The 18,008-nt window shown below is 45.3% G+C and overlaps 1 protein-coding gene and 1 pseudogene across 50 annotated transcripts in view; one reads left to right on the top strand and one right to left on the bottom strand.

Moving 5' to 3' along the window:
• The window catches only part of CELF1 (CUGBP Elav-like family member 1), a 74,682-nt gene extending 56,674 nt beyond the window's left edge, over window positions 1-18,008 (top strand). For 5 of the 50 annotated variants that reach the window (XM_059069595.2, XM_059069601.2, XM_059069596.2 and 2 more), the window contains 10 exons: window positions 986-1,120; window positions 1,640-1,719; window positions 2,044-2,205; window positions 4,635-4,710; window positions 6,157-6,285; window positions 7,005-7,118; window positions 7,860-8,045; window positions 10,927-11,070; window positions 11,494-11,660; window positions 15,016-18,008. In XM_059069595.2, coding sequence (XP_058925578.1) covers window positions 986-1,120; window positions 1,640-1,719; window positions 2,044-2,205; window positions 4,635-4,710; window positions 6,157-6,285; window positions 7,005-7,118; window positions 7,860-8,045; window positions 10,927-11,070; window positions 11,494-11,621 — 1,154 coding nt within the window. In that variant the 3' untranslated portion in view covers window positions 11,622-11,660; window positions 15,016-18,008. Of the gene's footprint in view, window positions 1-985; window positions 1,121-1,639; window positions 1,720-2,043; window positions 2,206-4,634; window positions 4,711-6,156; window positions 6,286-7,004; window positions 7,119-7,859; window positions 8,046-10,926; window positions 11,071-11,493; window positions 11,661-11,748 lie in introns of all 50 variants that reach the window. The other 45 variants (XM_067037201.1, XM_067037202.1, XM_067037191.1 and 42 more) reach the window with 15 other exon arrangements.
• Window positions 8,748-8,860, bottom strand: LOC131760715 (U6 spliceosomal RNA; annotated as a pseudogene).

The following is an 18,008-nucleotide window of genomic DNA, read 5'->3' as shown; positions in this document are numbered from 1 at the left end:
ACATTTTAGATACTAACTCCTTATCAGACACATGATTTGCAAATACTTTCTCCTATTCAGTAGGTTGCCTTTTTTTGTTGTTGATGGTTTTTTGTTTGTTTTTTGCTGTGCAGAAACTTTTTAGTTTGATATAGCCCCACTTGTTTATTTTTTGCTTTTGTTGCCTTTGCTTTTGGTGTCAAATCCAAAAAAATCATCGCCAAGACCCATGCGAAGGAGCTTACCAAGCCTTATGGTTTCAGGTCTTACATTCAGTTAATCCATTACTTACTCAGAATTAATGCATTTTGAGTTAATTTTTGTGTATGGTGCAAGGTAGTGAATCAGTGCTATAAATAATCTGTCATCTAAATTGTCTGTCCTTTTCTTTAAAATAAGTATGGCAAATAAGTCAGACAGAGTTGATAGGGAAATATTACAAGAACATTTTAGAGTGAACTGGAATGCCTTTGATCAGCATAATTTCTTATGAACTGGAGTGAAATGGGGAACTGAACAAATTAAGAAGGAAAACTTAGTCCTCAAGAGAATAACCAGAAAATGAAAGTGGACAGTTACATTCACTGAGATGTGTGTTCTGTTTCTCTTGTCATATCAGTTAAGTGTGAAACCTCATCCTTCTTCGGTACAATAGTATTGCTAATGAGAGCAAACTTTGCTAAGTGCTAGGCAAAATGCTGAGTACTTGGCATTTACTACCTACAGCTACCTTTGAGGTAAACTCAGTTATCTCTATTAATCACATGAGGAAACAGGTACAGAATGGTTAAGTAACTTTCACAAGATGATGAAGCTACTATATTTCATCTAAATGGTTCCAATTATAGTTTTAAGATGCCATTGATTGTAAGAGTAGGTGCTAAATTATGGGGGGGGGGAATGTGTATCTTAAAATCGGTGAAATCTGGTATAAAGGCCCAGAGCTCTGTGCTGCACTACCTCTTATGGTAGTAATGTTCAAGCCTTTTGTTTCTTACTGTCTTAGCAGTGGAAGACAGGAAGCTGTTTATTGGTATGATTTCCAAGAAGTGCACTGAAAATGACATCCGAGTCATGTTCTCTTCATTCGGACAGATTGAAGAATGCCGGATATTGAGGGGACCTGATGGCCTGAGCCGAGGTGGGTACATTTTTAGCTTTTAAAAGTACTCATTTTAAATTTGGAGTCTCTTTTTAATTGAATCAGTGGAAACCAGTGATCTCTAGCTAACATGGCGCTGTCATGATGGAGAGGGTTGGGTTTGGTGTTGTATATTTAGGTCCCGTCACAACTCCTCTGTCAGTTGATCCCAATTCCCTCAAGGAGTCTACATTCTGCACTTAAGTGTCATGTATTAAAATTCTCTGTTTCAGTCCTTGGAGAGGTTCTCCATGCCAAAACGGAAACACTTCTTTCACGATTCCTCCTTTATCCCTCGAGCACTTTTTCTCCTGTGTGCATCCCTGGTTTCTCATTAAAGCACGTATCACTCTGTCATAACATATCTTTATTCTCCACTGGATCATGAACCCCTGAAGGCAGGAACCATGTCTGTATCGCTAGCATGGTACTTGGGCACACAGTAGGTGCTCAGTAAGTGTCAGTCAGATAAATAACTAAACAAATGAATGGATGAGTTATTGATTCTTCTCTTACCAGGTTGTGCATTTGTGACCTTCACAACAAGAGCCATGGCACAGACAGCTATCAAGGCAATGCACCAAGCACAGACCATGGAGGTAGGGGCAGATGAATGAAAGGGGGAAGTTCCTTGGACTGAGAGCGGTAGGACAATCGCCAGTCGAAAGCCCAGTAGCATGTATAGCATTTGATTGCCCTAGAAGTTAAGAAGGCCAAACGTCTTTAAATTAAAAACTGGTGCTTTCTTTAAAATTAGCATATTGGAACGAAACTGAATTTTATCTTGCCACTTGTGTCTATCAGGAAGAGAATCATTTGACAGTGAATGAAATTAGAATGCAGCCTATGCGTCGCTAGAAAGGAGGATTTTTCCCTTCACCCCGAATGAGGATTTTGACCCTTTGATTTTGGTGTTTTCATAGGGCTGCTCTTCCCCCATGGTGGTAAAATTTGCTGATACACAGAAGGACAAAGAGCAGAAGAGAATGGCCCAGCAGCTCCAGCAGCAGATGCAGCAAATCAGCGCAGCATCTGTGTGGGGAAACCTTGCTGGTCTAAACACTCTTGGACCCCAGTATTTAGCAGTGAGTCTTTGTGGTTTGCTTTCTGCAGGCTGTGCAAGCTCCCAGCTGTTCCTTCTCCTGCTGTCCCTAGCTAACATACAGAATGGCAGCCACAACTTTTAGCATATCCGAATTTTACATAAAAATTCAGGCAATGAAATGTCCTTTGTCACGTTAGTCTTGCGTGCACGCACACGCTCTCTCTCATCGCACATCTTTGGTTATATCTTGAGCTTCTGCTCAAATGACAGTGAAATCCTAATTTTCTAATAAAAAAATTTAGAAACATCTCATATGTCCCTACCCCCGAGAAAAAAAATTCCTGAGGAAATCTTAGCTACCAAATATCTTTCTCCGTATCTCTTTCTAGTAGATTGTAGAGGGCATCCTTAAAATCCTTTTTGAGTCTTCCCTGTAGAGTACGATAGTAAATGTTTCCGCTGACTGAGAGATCAAGAGATTAACATGGACATTATTAAATGATCAATACAGGTGTATATTTGAGTTCACTAAATAATAAATAGATTTCCTTTGATTTCTCTCTTGTTGAGTTTGAGTCATGGACTCCAAAAGAGGGGCAGGCTCCAATCGGTTAGATTTATTAGATCTGCATTGTGTATTACAGGGGATTATCACTGCTTTAACCCTTAAAAGAATTGCAGATAGCACAAGACACTTAAAACTGTCTCATCTTTGAATCAGAAAGAACAAGTCATCTGTGAAGTTACCAAGGAAGGAAAATAAATGGTGAAACTACTAGATTAGTATGGATAGTTAGAAATATACACATAGAAGTAATTATAGTCGTTCACTCATCCTTTAAAATATTATTTTATATGGAAACAGAAGAAAGGCAATGTTTTCTATCCCCCAGTACTAGGTTTTGGCTAATTTGATGCCCTCTGGTTTCCATGTTTCTAAAATGTTAGAAGAAATCCCAGTTTACCCTCACTAGTAATTCTCTGAAGTCAAAAAGTGTAGACGGTTGTTATATTCCTACAAATTAAATTGTTTCTCGGTGCTAGAACATTGCTTGTAAGTTGAGAAAATTCAGAGAGATTTTAGGTCTTCTGCCAAAATGATAATGCCTTGAAAAGTATCTCCATGATGTGCATTTGCTTTTGGAGCCTTCTTTTAGGGGAGACTCCCCATTTTGTTGTCATTGCCACATCTAGCGAGCACATGATGGTGTATGTTGAGAGCTGTGGTCTCTTCGTTTCAGTTAGACATGATCCCCGCCCTAAGAGCTCTTGTCATTTAGGGAGGAAGTGAAGTGCCAAGTACAATATGCACAGTCCACCAGTTGGGACTGAACTCATTGCCCCAGGTATTTAAGAAGACAGAAATGAAGACATGTGAGTGCTAATGGACTGTGAAAGTGATAGTACATCATCATTAATTATGAGGTACTGGAATATGTGAACTTAGAACTAGAGCAAGTAATTCTTAATCTTTGAGGTAGCAGACCCCTTTCAGAAGCTGGTAAAAATTCTGTGTATGTACATTTTTTCATTCTGCCTCTGGAGGTTTGTGGACTTGCTGAAACACATATGGAATAGAGAGATTCCTGATGACAGAGGAGCCAGGTCAGATGTTTATGGGAATGAATAACAGATTGAATAAAGAATCCAGAAACAAGAATAGCAGCTGTTCATAAGGAACAGTGATTGGGTTTGAATGGAACAAAAGGTTTCAGCAGGTTGGTTAGATAAGGGTTGCAGTTTGCTAAGGTACAGAGTAAGGTCATGGAGGTCATAAGCTCGTGGACAGGTCCTCTTGTTCTATTTGTCATGGAACAACCATTGAAAGAGAATGTACACTGAACAGATATGGACTGATCCAGCAATCACTTGGTCATCTGCACCAGTGAGATGAATGGGGCTAGATGAATGTGTAGCATTCTAGTTACGACAAGATGGATCTAGTCACAGGTTCATTGTGGCCGGTAAAGGGTGACTCCAAGAAATACTCTGAAATGGTCAGGTTTGGTATTTTCAATAGTGTGTGAAGCAGAAATTAGGTCTCCAGGTGGGAGCGAGTTACAAAATAAGATGTGTGGATGTAACAAAGGAGAATTGGGGAGGGGAACTAGAAATGGCCGTCACTGATATGCATACACTCCTCTAAGTGGACCCCATGGCTGCTTGAGTTGAGTTTATTAGTTCTCTCCTCTACCTCTGTCCTCTGCTGTGCTGCATTCTGCGGCCAGGGACTCGAGCTTGGCTTTGTACTCAACAAACACAGCTGTCTTCCGGGCTAGGGCTTTAGCTGTGTTGTGTTGTCCTGTGCCGGCATAAGCCTCGTATTTTTGTCGTGTTGGCTTGGGTGCTTGTCTTCAACTCTCTTCTCTGGGGGCCTCTGCACTCTCGCTTTGCTGTGCTGTGGAGTTACCCCAGATGCAGAACCAGCCCTCACTCTCACTCTTGTTCTGTTTTTGGTGTAATGTCTAGCTTTATTTGCAGCTCCTTCAGCAGACTGCCTCCTCTGGGAACCTCAACACCCTGAGCAGCCTCCACCCAATGGGAGGTAAGTGTTTCACTGCTGCGGAGGAGCAGCAGCCGCCAAGCCAACAGACCCGGCTGACAGCAGTCTGAGGGTTTTCTGCCGTTTGTGCAGAAACAGTTTTTTTCCACTCATTACATAAACCTGACATAGATGCACATCCTAGGATTCAACTGCCTTGTCTGTAGAAGGTGGCTCTTTTAGCTGTTGATGTCATATTGCTCTGCAGTTGTCTGCTGCTCCCTACCCCCTTAAGTCTGTTAAGGAGGAAGATGGAAAAGAGCTGTTAGCATCTGCAGACTATCTGCAGCTGCTTTGATAATGAGAAAATGGCAGGAATTCTTTATTTCCACAATAAAGTGACTTTTTCAGTGACTCTCGGAGGAAAAGTCTAAGATGGCTTCTGTGTGCGTGGCTTTCTGTGAAGCTGCTAGAACCCAGGCAGTTAGTGTCTTATACATGTTATTTCTTAGGTGAATTATACCTTTTTTGGTGTTAACATGCACAGAAAACTTAATTGGCAAATACCTGAGTTTATAACAAAAGGAGGCTCCACAGACAAACCTGAGGCCGGGGCTGTCAGGAAAGTTAAGGAAGCAGGGAGGGGACTGTTCCAGAGCTGCCTGCCTCTGCTCTGCTGCAGCAAGATAGGACCAGGCAGGTGCATCTGAGCAAGGGATGATCTTAGGAAAACTGCATTATACCATTGGGAAAAGTTTGACAGTGGTTCATTTTTGTCCCAGGGACTTAAAGGTTGCTGTGTTTTTGAAAAGTTGCTAGATTGTAAATCTGTGTTGTAGCCTTTTTATTCTCATTAATTCTCCACCCTCACCCATCTGCCTTTCCATTATCTAGTAAAACGTCCGCCACACATTTGTCAGTGCAGTTCAGATTTCTTGCTCTGCTTCTACCTGTGTTGCCTAGGTTCTACTTGGGAGTCTTTTCCTCAGTGTTTTTTGCTCTTCTTTTTCTGATAATTAAGTGGTGGTTTTTTCTTTGTTCTCTCTACTATTGCTGTTTTCATGTGTATCCCCCTGTCATCTCCTCCATTGCCTTCTGGATCTCTACTACATTTTCTGCGTTTTCACCTCCACTGCAGAGAACAGATCCCCTGTAAAGTGTGAATGAGGGGCTCAGATGCAGACTCGTTCTCTGCCGCAGGGTTTGGCATTGCTCTCTTAGATACTGGGCTCCGTGGTAGAACACAGAATCCACCCCTCTTTTCTGGTTTCCTAGTTGCCCATCCATTTGGGATGGCATGCTATTGGATTAGACAGCTCTTATCTGAGGAAATGTTCAGTTTCTGAACGAGTTGCGTGAGATCTGAATCGTTTTGGAGCTCCGTAGTATTGCCTGTGTCTAGAACAGTTCCTCTCTGGGACCAGCCTTCTGCCAGTGTGCACCGTCATTGCTGGAGTGGATATGAGGCACCCTTACCTGCTGCCTGATCTCTTGCTTTGGATGTTGCAGGGTTAAATGCAATGCAGTTACAGAATTTGGCTGCACTAGCTGCTGCAGCTAGTGCAGCTCAGAACACACCCAGTGGTACCAATGCTCTCACTACATCCAGCAGTCCCCTCAGCGTACTCACCAGTTCAGGTAAGCATGTATAATAGGGGCCAGTGTGCCCTTGTGTGCCTTGGGCAGAATCCCAAGAGAGGAGTATGTCATTCTGGAGGGTAGTTAACACCCATTTCCAAAGGGGTCAGATCATGAACAGTAAATTTTCAAATGTCATTTTTTTAAAAAATTCATTATTTTTGGCTGTGTTGGGTCTTTGTTGCTGCACTCCGGCTTTCTCTAGTTGCAGTGAGCGGGGGCTGCTCTTCATTGCGGTGCACAGACCTCTCATTAAGGTGGCTTCTCTTGTTGCGGAGCACGGGCTCTAGGTGTGCAGGCTTCAGTATTTGTGGCACGCGGGCTCAGTAGTTGTGGCTTGCGGGCTCTAGAGCGCAGGCTCAGTAGTTGTGGCGCACGGGCTTAGTTGCTCCGCAGCATGTGGGATCTTCCCGGACCAGGGCTCAAACCCATGTCCTCTGAATTGGCAGGTGGATTCTTAACCACTGCGCCACTAAGGAAGCCCTCAAATGTCATCTTCTGACTTAAGAGAAATCTCATAGTTTTTAGTTTGTTGTAATCATCACTTGCTTCTATGTCCTGCAGGGACAGTTATCAAAATCAGTAGCTGGGGGGAAAAAATCAGTAACTGAAAAACTTCTTTATAAAGAGAATGCTTGAGTGACATAACTTGTGCTTTGGCTCCTGTTGACCTGAGAAGGTAAGTGTTGGTCTGAGTTTAACTCATGGATGTCTGACAGCAGGGTCCTCACCCAGCTCCAGCAGCAGCAGCTCTGTCAATCCCATCGCCTCCCTTGGAGCCCTACAGACACTAGCTGGAGCTACAGCAGGCCTCAACGTCAGCTCTTTGGCAGGTGAGGGCCAGTCCCTGGATGTCATCGAGCCATTCTTTGTGCAGATAGCACATTTTAACCAACTCTGGTAGGGGTGCCGTTAGAATGAATGATTGGGGTGGCCCAGTCAAGTTAGAAATGATCATGGGAGTTTGAGTCAGACCTGAGTTAAATCCCATCTCTGCCCCTTAACGACCTGTAACTTAAGACCACCTTTCTAAGGTCGTTTTCTCATCTGTGAAGTGGGAATAGAATACTTTGAGGGTTATTAAGTTAAAAGAGAACATAGGTAAAGTGCTGAGCACATTACTTAGTACAGTGTCTGGAAACTAGTACCTGCTCAATAAATGTTAGCAGCTATTTTGATGGTAGGATTTGCCCACATCTTGTCATAGACTATATGTATCCCTTTTAGTCCCCAGTCCTGGGATTCTTATTTTACCACATTCCAGCCCTTTGTGAGAAAATGGCAGCAAAGCCAAAGAAAAAAATGGGGCAAGTCGTGTAAGTGGTATCACTTCTTGCACAGGTTGGAAGAAGATAATGGGGAGAGCCGCACCTGGGTGTGGCATTTTTAAATGTCCCCATTAGCCACAAGGCCTGGTGAGTGTCCTAAAATCTGACCAGTCAGAGGAATATTCCTCCTCAGGGAGAAGCTAAGAAGGAGATGAAAGGGCCTACTTTGGAGTTTGTCTTTGGCATCGCTTGAGTCTTTCCAATCTGTTCATCCTGCTCTTCTCCCCACCCTCACCCCCAACCAAGGGATGGCTGCTTTAAATGGTGGGCTGGGCAGCAGTGGCCTTTCTAACGGCACCGGGAGCACCATGGAGGCCCTCACGCAGGCCTACTCGGGGATCCAGCAGTACGCTGCCGCGGCGCTCCCCACTCTGTACAACCAGAACTTGTTGACACAGCAGAGCATTGGTGCTGCTGGAAGCCAGAAGGAGGGTGAGTGCCGAGGGAAACCGGAGTCAGGGGCAGGGGTGGGCGCGCCATCTGACCAGCTCTGAAAAGCAGGGCAGAGCCCAGGAGAGCCATGTAGGTGGTCGGACCGACACTTCTCTGTTTTTTTTTTTAAACACTTCTCTTTGGCAGTGTCAAGGGTAGACTGAGAAACTGTGATCTGCTTTCTGGATGTGGCTCAGATCAGAACCTCTGTATTCTCTCCTGAGATGGGGCTGCGGTTTTTAGATGAAGAAACATACTGGCTTTATTGTATCTGACACCATTTGGCAGCCTGCAGTCTGTATTTGTGTTTGTGTTTGTTTTTTACTGGGGTTTAGTTGCTTTACAGTGTTGTGCTAGCTCCTGCTGCACAGCGAGGTGAACCAGCCATATGTAAACACTTATCCCCTCCCTTGTGGATTTCCCTCCCATCCAGGTCACCACAGAGCACCAAGTAGAGTTCCCCGGGCTGTGCAGAAGGTCCTCACTAGTTACCTGTTTCATACCAAGCGGCGTCCGAATCTCCCATCGCATGCCACACCCCCGCCGCCCCCCCCCCCGACCTCGCCCACCGTGTCCTCACATTTATTCTCTACATTTAGTCTCTATTTCTGCTTTGCAAATAGGTTCATCTGTACCATTTTTCTAGATTCACATAATGTGTTGATATACAATATTTGTTTTTCTCTTTCCGGCTTACTTCACAAAAATATGGAACACTTCACAAATTTGCGTGCCATCCTTGCCCAGGGGCCATGGTAATCTTTTCTGTATCTGTATCATTCCAGTTTTAGTATATGTGTTGCCGAAGCGAGCACTGGCAACTCTGTTTTTGTTAGGAAGTCTTCTCTGTGGATTATAAATCTGTCAGAGGATATCTTCTGTCTAGGTGTCCCTTTTAGCTCCGTCATTAGACATTTTCCTCACTTTCTGATCTATGCTTTTCCTAATGAGGACAAACTGAAGGGTGATGAGACAGGAAGAGTTGTGGCCCAGGGGTTGATGGAGTGGGAAGTATGTGCTTTGACATAAATGGTATTAATTCAGGAGAGGCTTTTTAAGCAGAAAGAGGCCTGAAAATGTTTTGTATGAATAGAAGGTGCTGCCAACATCTCTGTGCTCATATATGACTGGGTTTTCTTAACCAGGAGCTGGCAAGATTTAAGCACTAATGTAGGAAAAAGACAAGTATCCTCTCTTGCTTTAGCAGCAAGGAGCTTTGGTGCAGTGCATCCCTACCAGCTCTGAATTGGACATTTATGTGTCCTAGGATGTGGTAGTGGGGGAAGTGATGGAACTCTGGAGATAGACAATAAACAGAAGCATGAGGTGTTCCAAATGGTGCCCTGAAGAATGATGAGCAGGAAGGAGGAATGGAGAGTGCCGGAAAGGTAGCATTTTATAGAGAGAGAGAAGGAGGTCTCTCTAAGTTGACGTTTAGGTAAAGACCTTAAGGAAGGAAGGAAGGAAGGAAGCCATGCATATATCTAGAGGAAGAAGAGTAATGGGGCAGAGGAACAGCAAGTGCAGAGACCCTGAGGCAGCAGTGTTCTGTATGTGTTTGACAACAGCAGGGAGGCCAGGGTGGCTGCAGACTGGCTGGACTGCGATTGTAATAAAACTCTTTTTTGAAGATGTGCTACCTATATACAATGGGATATTACTCAGCCATAAAAAAAGAATGAAATAATGCCATTTGTAGCAACATGGATGGTCCTAGAGATTATCATACTAGGTGAAGTAAGTGAGGTAGAGAGAGACAAGTATCGTATGATATCACTTATACGTGGAATCTAAAAAAATGGTACAGATGAACTTATTTGCAAAACAGAAAGAGTCATAGATGTAGAAAACAAATTTTATGGTTACCAGGGGGAAAGGGGGTGGGGAGGGATAATTTGGGAGATTGTGATTGACATATACATACTATATATAAAATTGATAAGTAATAAGGACCTACTGTATAGCACAGGGAACTCTACTCAGTACTCTGTAATGACCTATATGGGAAAAGAATCTAAAAAAGAGTGGATACATGTATATAAAAAATATATATATATATGTATATATATATATATATATATACACATATATATATAACTGATTCACTTTGTTATACAGCAGAAACTAGCACAACATTGTAAATCAACTGTACTCCAATAAAAATTTTTTTAAAAAACACCTCTTCTTTGGTCAGGAAATCACTGAGTGTACATGGTTGAAGAGGAAAGCATATTCTAGTTTTGAGCTTAGTTATCTATCATAGGCACATTTTAAAAGTATGTGTTTACTGAGGCACAATTTACATATGGTAAACGTCACCCTTCGGGGAATATAGCGCTGGGAGCTCTTGACGAACACATGCAGTCACGTAGCTGCCACCACAGATGGAGGACATTTCTGTCACCCCTAGAAATTCCCTCATGTCTCTTTGGAGTAGGTCCCTGCCCCACCTGCCTCTGGCAATTACCAGTCTCTTTGCTGTCCGTATAGTTTCTAGGCACAATTTTGAAACCTGTTTTATTTATAATCTCTACCTCCTTTTCTGTTGTTCCTCTACAACCCTGTAGTCTCTGGTTTTATTGCACCACACGCGAATCTGCCTACTTACTGTCCCAGCACACCATCCTCCCACGGGGTGGAACTCTGACCCCTGTAAGTGAGACGGAGCCTGAGAATGGTGAACGGGAAGGAGGGCAGGAACCCGTTTCAGTGATCGCCCTTCGGCTCCCTGCTTTGTATTTAGAGAATCTGTTTCGTTCTGCAGCTGAATTTCTGTCTGTTGGGATGCTGAGAGTTTTAACACAGGTGGAAGTGAGAGTCAGTCGGTGCAGGGGGTGAGTGTGCTTGACACTGACCTGTTCAATCAATGGGGATTTTGAAGGTCCAGAAGGAGCCAATCTGTTCATCTACCACCTGCCCCAGGAGTTTGGAGACCAGGACCTGCTGCAGATGTTTATGCCCTTTGGGAATGTCGTGTCTGCCAAGGTTTTCATAGACAAGCAGACGAACCTGAGCAAGTGTTTTGGTAGGTCGCTGTTTCTTCTGGTGTTGGGAGGGTTAAATGTTTTTACCGGTTAGGAAGAAAGAGAAGGGGCTGTTAGCAGAAAGAGCTGAGTTTGAGTTTATAGTTTAACTTAGCCTTTGGCAGGTTACATTACCTCTTTTTGAGCCTCAGTTTTTTCATTTCTGTAGTGGGAATGATGGTTTCTACCCACACTGTCACTCCAGAGGTAAAAATAATGTATGGAAAATGGCTTGGCCAAAAAAACTTTAAGGTACTGTGTAGATGTCAGCTGCTACTGTTAGGAACCTGATTTGCTTCATGTGATATAATTTCAAGAATTCTCGTCCCTGCTGAGAAAAATTGGGGTTTGAGACTGAGCTCGTAAGGTATCTCCTGCATAAGGAAGATTATGCCCCTCACCTAGGTTTCTGTTTGGACACACAGGTTTTGTAAGTTACGACAATCCTGTTTCGGCTCAAGCTGCCATCCAGTCCATGAACGGCTTTCAGATTGGCATGAAGCGGCTTAAAGTGCAGCTCAAACGTTCGAAGAATGACAGCAAGCCCTACTGAGCGTGCTCCCCTCTGAGACTGGAGTGAGAGGGTCTTCTGGTAAGTGGGGGAGGAGCACCCTTAGTGATTCGAAGCCCTAAGGCTGTGTGCTGACAGCCCTGGACCCTGACCCCCGCCACCCTCGCAGGCACAGCTTGCCCTGAAGACTCGGCTGCTGCCTTCTGTGGGAATTGCGCTTCGTACAGAGGACAAGTTTGTGCTTTGGTTTCCAGTGTTTTACTTTGGAGTTTAGGTGCCATATCCTGAGTTTTTTTTTCTTTATTTAAAAGTTTGCTGTGTTTGTAACCAGTGTGTTGAGAAGGACCAACATCAAACTGCCCTGGGGGAGGAGGGGGAATGGAGAAACATTAAAAAAGAAGATCAGAATTTGCCCCAAACTACCCAAAGAGAGAGGACTGAGTGAAGCAAAAAATTGACCCCCAGAATCTTCCTGAGCACGAGAGTGGGTGAAATGAGAACTGACATCCAAGAGCTTTTGGGGGGCAGAGGGGGTGGGGTTGGCTTTGGAGAGTGAGAGTGACTTGACACCCACCAGCCCTGGGAGCTGGAGGCTAAAACTCCTCCATAGCTGCCTTCTGTGGAAATACTGAGTTCTTGCCACCTATGTTTTAGATTCTTGTCTGGGCTTTCTGCCCCTCTTTCCTAAGAAGGGGCTAACAGTTCTCTGGAAATAAAGCACCTGTTAAATTAGCCTGACATATGCAAAAAGCAGGGATATATCTACCCATTACTAGCTTTCCCAGCCTGTCATTGGTGTTGGATTGGCCCTGCCCTCCTGGCTGGTGGCTGTTAGGAAGCAGCAGCCGGTCAAAGAGGTCGTTTTTAGTTTATTTCAACACCAAACTATTAGACTGTGGCCCATTTCTCCCAGGTCCCTTTAAAGAAGGCCTCTGGGGAAGACACTGTCTGGTCTCTTCTTTATAGTTGACCACAGCGAGAAACGTCTCTTCCATCCCCACCGCAGGTTTCTCACGAGGGTAGATCCAAGAAGGGCTTACAGCCTCTAGTTGAAGGGAGCACGTCTCCTGAGCAGAGTGATCAAAAGCCATCAAGGGGGGGGGGGGGAGGAGCCTGCTTCTTGGTGTCCCTGAATCATAAGGTCCCTTTAAGCCAGTGCTGCATTTGCCAGTGGCCAGCACTCAGTACTTAAGAGGATTAAGAAATCCATGTTTGCCTCCTTGGTTGAGATGTCCCAGATGTAGTGTCAAAACGGAGGCAGGCCCCTCTTCTGCCCGCTCCAGCCCCATCTTCTGCTCTTGGCGACAGAGGAGACAACAGGACGTTTACAACCTCCATATGGATTTAGTGTTCATTTACCTCAGCATCACCGTGTTCGTTTTTGTCCTCGTGCTTACAGTTAGCTCCCCGCTGCCTCCCACAGGTCTCACTGCAGCCCTTGCCTGCGACCCACACAGCCTCTGGGCTCTGCCTCTGCTCCCAGGAATGCTTTGGGGGTGGAGAGCCAGAAAGGACACGCTGTTGGGAATGTGTACCTGGGCAGAGGTGGCCCTGTGAATATACGATCTTAGCCAAGGCCAGGGGCCGGGTCCCTGGGATCTTAAACCTCACAGACATCAGTCCTGACCCCTAGCAGCAGAGGTGAGATTAAAGGGGTTGGTTTGCTATTAAGTCAGATGGGGGCTCTCTCCTTGTCGTGCTGTTCATTTGGGCCACAGACAAGGATTGACTGTCTTGGTGTTGTGCAGGTAGTTGGTGGTGTTGGATTATCCCATTGAAGCTGGGACAGCTGTTCCCTTCTCATAGTGATAACTTGGGTCTGTTGTCCTCTAAGAAACATGAAACGTACTTCTTAAGCTGAACCACGTAAACTTGAATTCCACACACTGGGAGAAATGTGTCCTGTGTTTCAAGGATAAAACTGTTCCAAAGGCTTCCAGGGTCATGATGGGATTTTTTAAATAAACGCAAAAAATAAAAATAAAAAAGAAAAAAGACAACAAAAAAAGAAAAAAATGCTAGGTTGGGGAGGCGCTGTTCTGAATCCCAACCAGCTGGAACCAAGAATGTCGTTTCTATTTTTATAGAAGTTTTATACAGCTCCGGGGTGGAGAATATTTATTACCTAAATTATATCTCTGGAAAAGGCCAGGATTTTGTAGAATCCAGAATGTGATTGTTGTACACGCAGGGTGCTGTGTATGATTGAAACTACTGACTTTCTGTGGCCGTTTGCAGCCCAGCTAATCTGCCAGAGGGGAAGGAGTTAATGCTGTGAATATGGGCGGAGGAGAGAGCTGTGCTCCTCAGGCTGCTGCCAGCGCTGTGGTCTGGTCGCGCACCTGTCCCGTCTTCCTCCTTGGCCGCTGTGGGGCTCTCCAACGCCCAGAACCCCGCTCTGCTTCCCACCTTCTTTCCTTCCTCTCCCTCCTCCCCCAGTTCCCTATTACTTGTACACGGATTTGCCCTGGGCTCCGGGACCTTACGAAACCCCTTCCCTATTGACACGAAAGGCAAAGGTGTAATCAGCCCACTTTGATACCGCACTCCGAGGTTTCATACCTGCTTGTGGGTTCTTGTTTCTAAAAGGGGCGTGTACCTCAGCAGGGCCCTGGGCCGCCGCAGCGGCCAGCTGGTGAGCCCAGGCACTTCCCTCTGGTCTCTTGTCCCTCACCCAGCAAATTCCCACAGCAGTGCCGCCCTTGAGCACAGTTCTCTCCCTAGGCCAAAGATGGTTTTGTGAAGAAGCTGCTTCCCTACAAGTCTCATGGTGTGAAAGCGTCAGCTCGGAGAGTGGAGATTCGCAGTCGAGTCTTAAGCAGCCCTTTTCTGTTGTGTGGGGGTCTCACGTGTATAAGTGTGTTTTCTGCTGTAGTTCCGTTTCTTACTTGGGTTTCATCATGAAAGTGATTTGCCTTGAATGCAGCCAGACACTGTCTCCTGGGTCCAACATGAGTGTCCAGGGCCTGCGTGGAAGCTAAGAGCTTGGATTTCCGGGAACAAAGAGCCATCCCCATAGGATTGAGGAGAGATCCTGGCCCTCTTCCCTAAAGAATTCTCCCCACCCCAGCCTGCAGCTTTGACTTTCTCCCTGAGTCTTGACCAGGAGTTGAGGGAGAGGCTGAGGCTCTGCTCCACCAGGGAGACCTTTTCGGATGTGTCTGGGCACTTCTGGGGAAATCCAAGCCTTAGGTCCCCTCTGTCTCTGGCAGTTGGATGTTTTCTTGGTGTCCTCCATGTCCTTTTTTGACTTTTCCCTGTGTCCATTGTTAGCATGTGCAAAAGTTCCCTGTCATTACCCAGCCCCTACCCCGCCCGCCTCCTCATTTCAGGGCTGTACAACAGTGAGTGTTCCTGTTCTCTCTCTCTTTGTTTGGATGTATTGCTCTGTGTAACTCAGTGGGTCTCCCTCTTTCTGGTTTGTTTTTTTTTCTAGATTCCTGCCGTTTGTTCATCGTTGTGCCTAAAGCATGTCGATGTGGCGTCAAGTACATCGTCCAAATCCCTGTCTCTTCAGCTTCTCTGATGCTTGAACTCTCACCTTTGACCTTGTGTTGACCTTTGATGCTGATGTGTATTTTTATTATGTTTGTTTCTTTCTTTGTTTTTTCTTTTTTCTTTCCTTTTTTTTTTTTTCTTTTGTGCTGCCAAATTGGTTTTGCTAGAACGACTGCTGAAGGGGAAATATTTAAACTTGCATTTGAATATAAAAAAAAATCTATTTTTCTAGAACTTCATAAGATAACCACTTGATTTTGTGATTCCAATTCTTTGTAATTGTCTTCAGAGCAGCCCTACTAGCACATACCGCGTGGTGTTTGTATTTCTGTGAACACACAGCCAGTCTGTTTCTAGGCTTTGTTTCTCTGTGTGCTTAGTTTTAAAGACAACTTTGAAGTAAACAATGAAATAAAAGATGTCACGAAAACCTCTGAGTTTCCTGAGCACATTTTGCTGATGCAGTCTGTGGGGCTCGAGGAGGCTGCCCGTGTTCCTAGTTCTGTTTTTCTGAGTTCTCAGCTGCAGAAAACACCCGAACCCTTTTTCCGTTTTGACCGCCCGCTGCAGTTTGGGCCCCAGCCAGCCCTTTTTCTTTTGTGCTTCTTTCCTGGAGCAGCCCTGCGGGAGTCTGCAGGCCCCCGGCCCCTTCCCCTCAGCCCTGCTGTGCCCACCTCCGTGCTTCTTCCTTCAGTCTCCACAGCAAAATGTGATGCTTTGATTTTTTTTTTTTGTTTTTGTATTGTTTTTGTGTTTTTGTTTTGAATTTTTTCCTTTCCTACTAAGATTATGCCCAGAAAAAACAAGTTTTGCATGTTTCCTGCTGTTTCTTCACACCTTCGTATATATCACCTTCACCTCTCTGTTTTCTATAGTTTGTGCAGAAACTGACCGATTTAAAAGGGTTTCAAAGAAGCTGTTTTAAATTGATGTGGGGTTATTTTTTTTTTTTTCCAAGATTGTATTATTTTTATCTTGAAGTGGCAACTTTCTCCTCTATTTGCCCTTAGAGCGTTTGCCTGTGCACTTAGACTGTCACCTCATATGGCCTCCGGGTCTCGGCGGGGCCTTCAGGAGGCCGGTTGCTCTGCTCAGAGGCGGGTGGGAAGGGAGTCCAGAGAGGCACAGGGGCAGAGGTAGAACTCAGAAGGCGGCGGCGGGTGGGCGAGAGGCTAGTGAGCACCCGCAGCGCCGAAGAAGGAGGGCGCTCTCAGCCGCTCGCAGGAGGCCGCCTGCGCCCGAAGTGGCAGTACATCTGCAGCGCTTCTCCTAGGTGACAAGCACAATACTACAGTCTTCACACTGTTTACAGCCCTGGGCACCAGCCACCCCACACTGGCTCCTCGCTGCAGCTCGGCTCTTGCTCAGCTAGTGGGGTGGGGGTCAGGGCGGGTTTGGTTTTGTTTTGTTCTCGTTTTTGTTTTGTTTTGTTTTAATTGGGTGAAGAGCCAAATAGCTACTGTCCCTGGGTGCCAGGCAAGCCAGTTCCTTGGTTCCCTGAGGGGAGCTTGCCTCCTCTCTTGTGGCACCGTCCAGCCTCAGGGTCTTAGGGACTTGAGTAAGAGCGTGAGGGGCCGAGGGAGAGGTGAGAGGAGGTGAGAGGTCACACGGTGGGCCTGCGGAGCTAAGAGGTTGCAGAGGGAGGAGTTTGGGATAGATCCCACCCAGGCCTAAGCTGCCGCTGGTGGGTGAGAGAGCTGCGAAGTCGGAGTTCCAGGGAAGGATGGAGGGAGGAGGTAGCCAAGGGACCGGGGGGAGGGGGGTGGGGAGGTAGAAGCACTGTTAGCATCATCCGTGCTGGAGCCGATAAAGGAAGGGGTCTCGGCAGTTTCTGCTCTGGGACCTGGCAGGTTGCCTAGTATGATGCTTGAAGCCACTCTTAGGGAAGGAAAGGGCGGCCAGGTGGAGGCCCAGTGTACGGTAGGCTGCTTAATTTCTTCGAAGGGGTGATGGGATGGAAAGAGGCCGGGAACCCCAGCCTGAGCGAGACTGCCGCGTACCCCACAGTCTGACTGCACAGAGCTGCCCCTGTTGGCAGAAGGCGCCGAGGCTCCCCTTCCTGTGTATTCAGAACCCGTGTTTGCCAATATATTTTGCTTTCGATTCCAAGAGGAGCTCTGGGAAAACCTGTGGATAAAACCAAATGCCAAACGTTGGACGTTGTTTCCTTTTCCTTTTCTCTCTCTGATTGTTTTAACTGTTCTGTGGTGGTTTTAATGGATTTGAGACCCTGGAGCGGCAGCTGCCTTTCTGATTTCCAGCTGCTTTTTGTGAATAATTTAAAAAGAAAAAAAAAAAGAAACTTTACATTTTGGAGACAAACCTGTGTGAGTTTTTTATTGGTACAAACGTTGTATTTAACACTAGGGGTTTTGTACAGTTTTTTGCCTTTTCTACTAGAAAACAATGTAAAGTGATTTCACAATGTGAAGAGAAAAAAATTGCCACTATGACCAAACGCACAGTCTGTTCTGCAGCAACAGTGGGATTCAATCAACTCAAAGTCGTGATTCAGCCGTAGAAATGCTTTTTCTTTACCTTGTTTGAGCTCTTCCTTTCTCTCCTGTTTTGATTTGCAAAAGAAAATGTCTTTTTTGTGTGAACTTGTGTTGTACTATGTAGAAAATTATGAATTTTACTTTAATGGTTTTAAAAAAAAAAAAAAAGGCAAGAAGAGCCCTTGTCGCTTTTCTGACCTGATCACAGAGTTCGTGTAGTGGATTTAAAGAGAAACAAAATTGTTACCAGTTTCGAGCAAGGGAGTATGTGTCTAAAAGGAATCTCCTTCCTTTTCTGTGTGTTTTTCCTTTTGTCCCAATGGGGAACCTAAATCTGTTTTAATTGCACAGACACACGGACAAAAAGTCATTTTGTATCTGCCAAGTGTGGTACCTTCCTTTGTTTATTTGCTATTAAACTGTTTGAGAAGAA

This window comes from Kogia breviceps, chromosome 7 (genome assembly GCF_026419965.1).
Source record: "Kogia breviceps isolate mKogBre1 chromosome 7, mKogBre1 haplotype 1, whole genome shotgun sequence".
NCBI classification, from domain to species: Eukaryota; Metazoa; Chordata; class Mammalia; order Artiodactyla; family Physeteridae; genus Kogia; species Kogia breviceps.
This window is presented reverse-complemented; position numbering and strand designations above follow the sequence as displayed.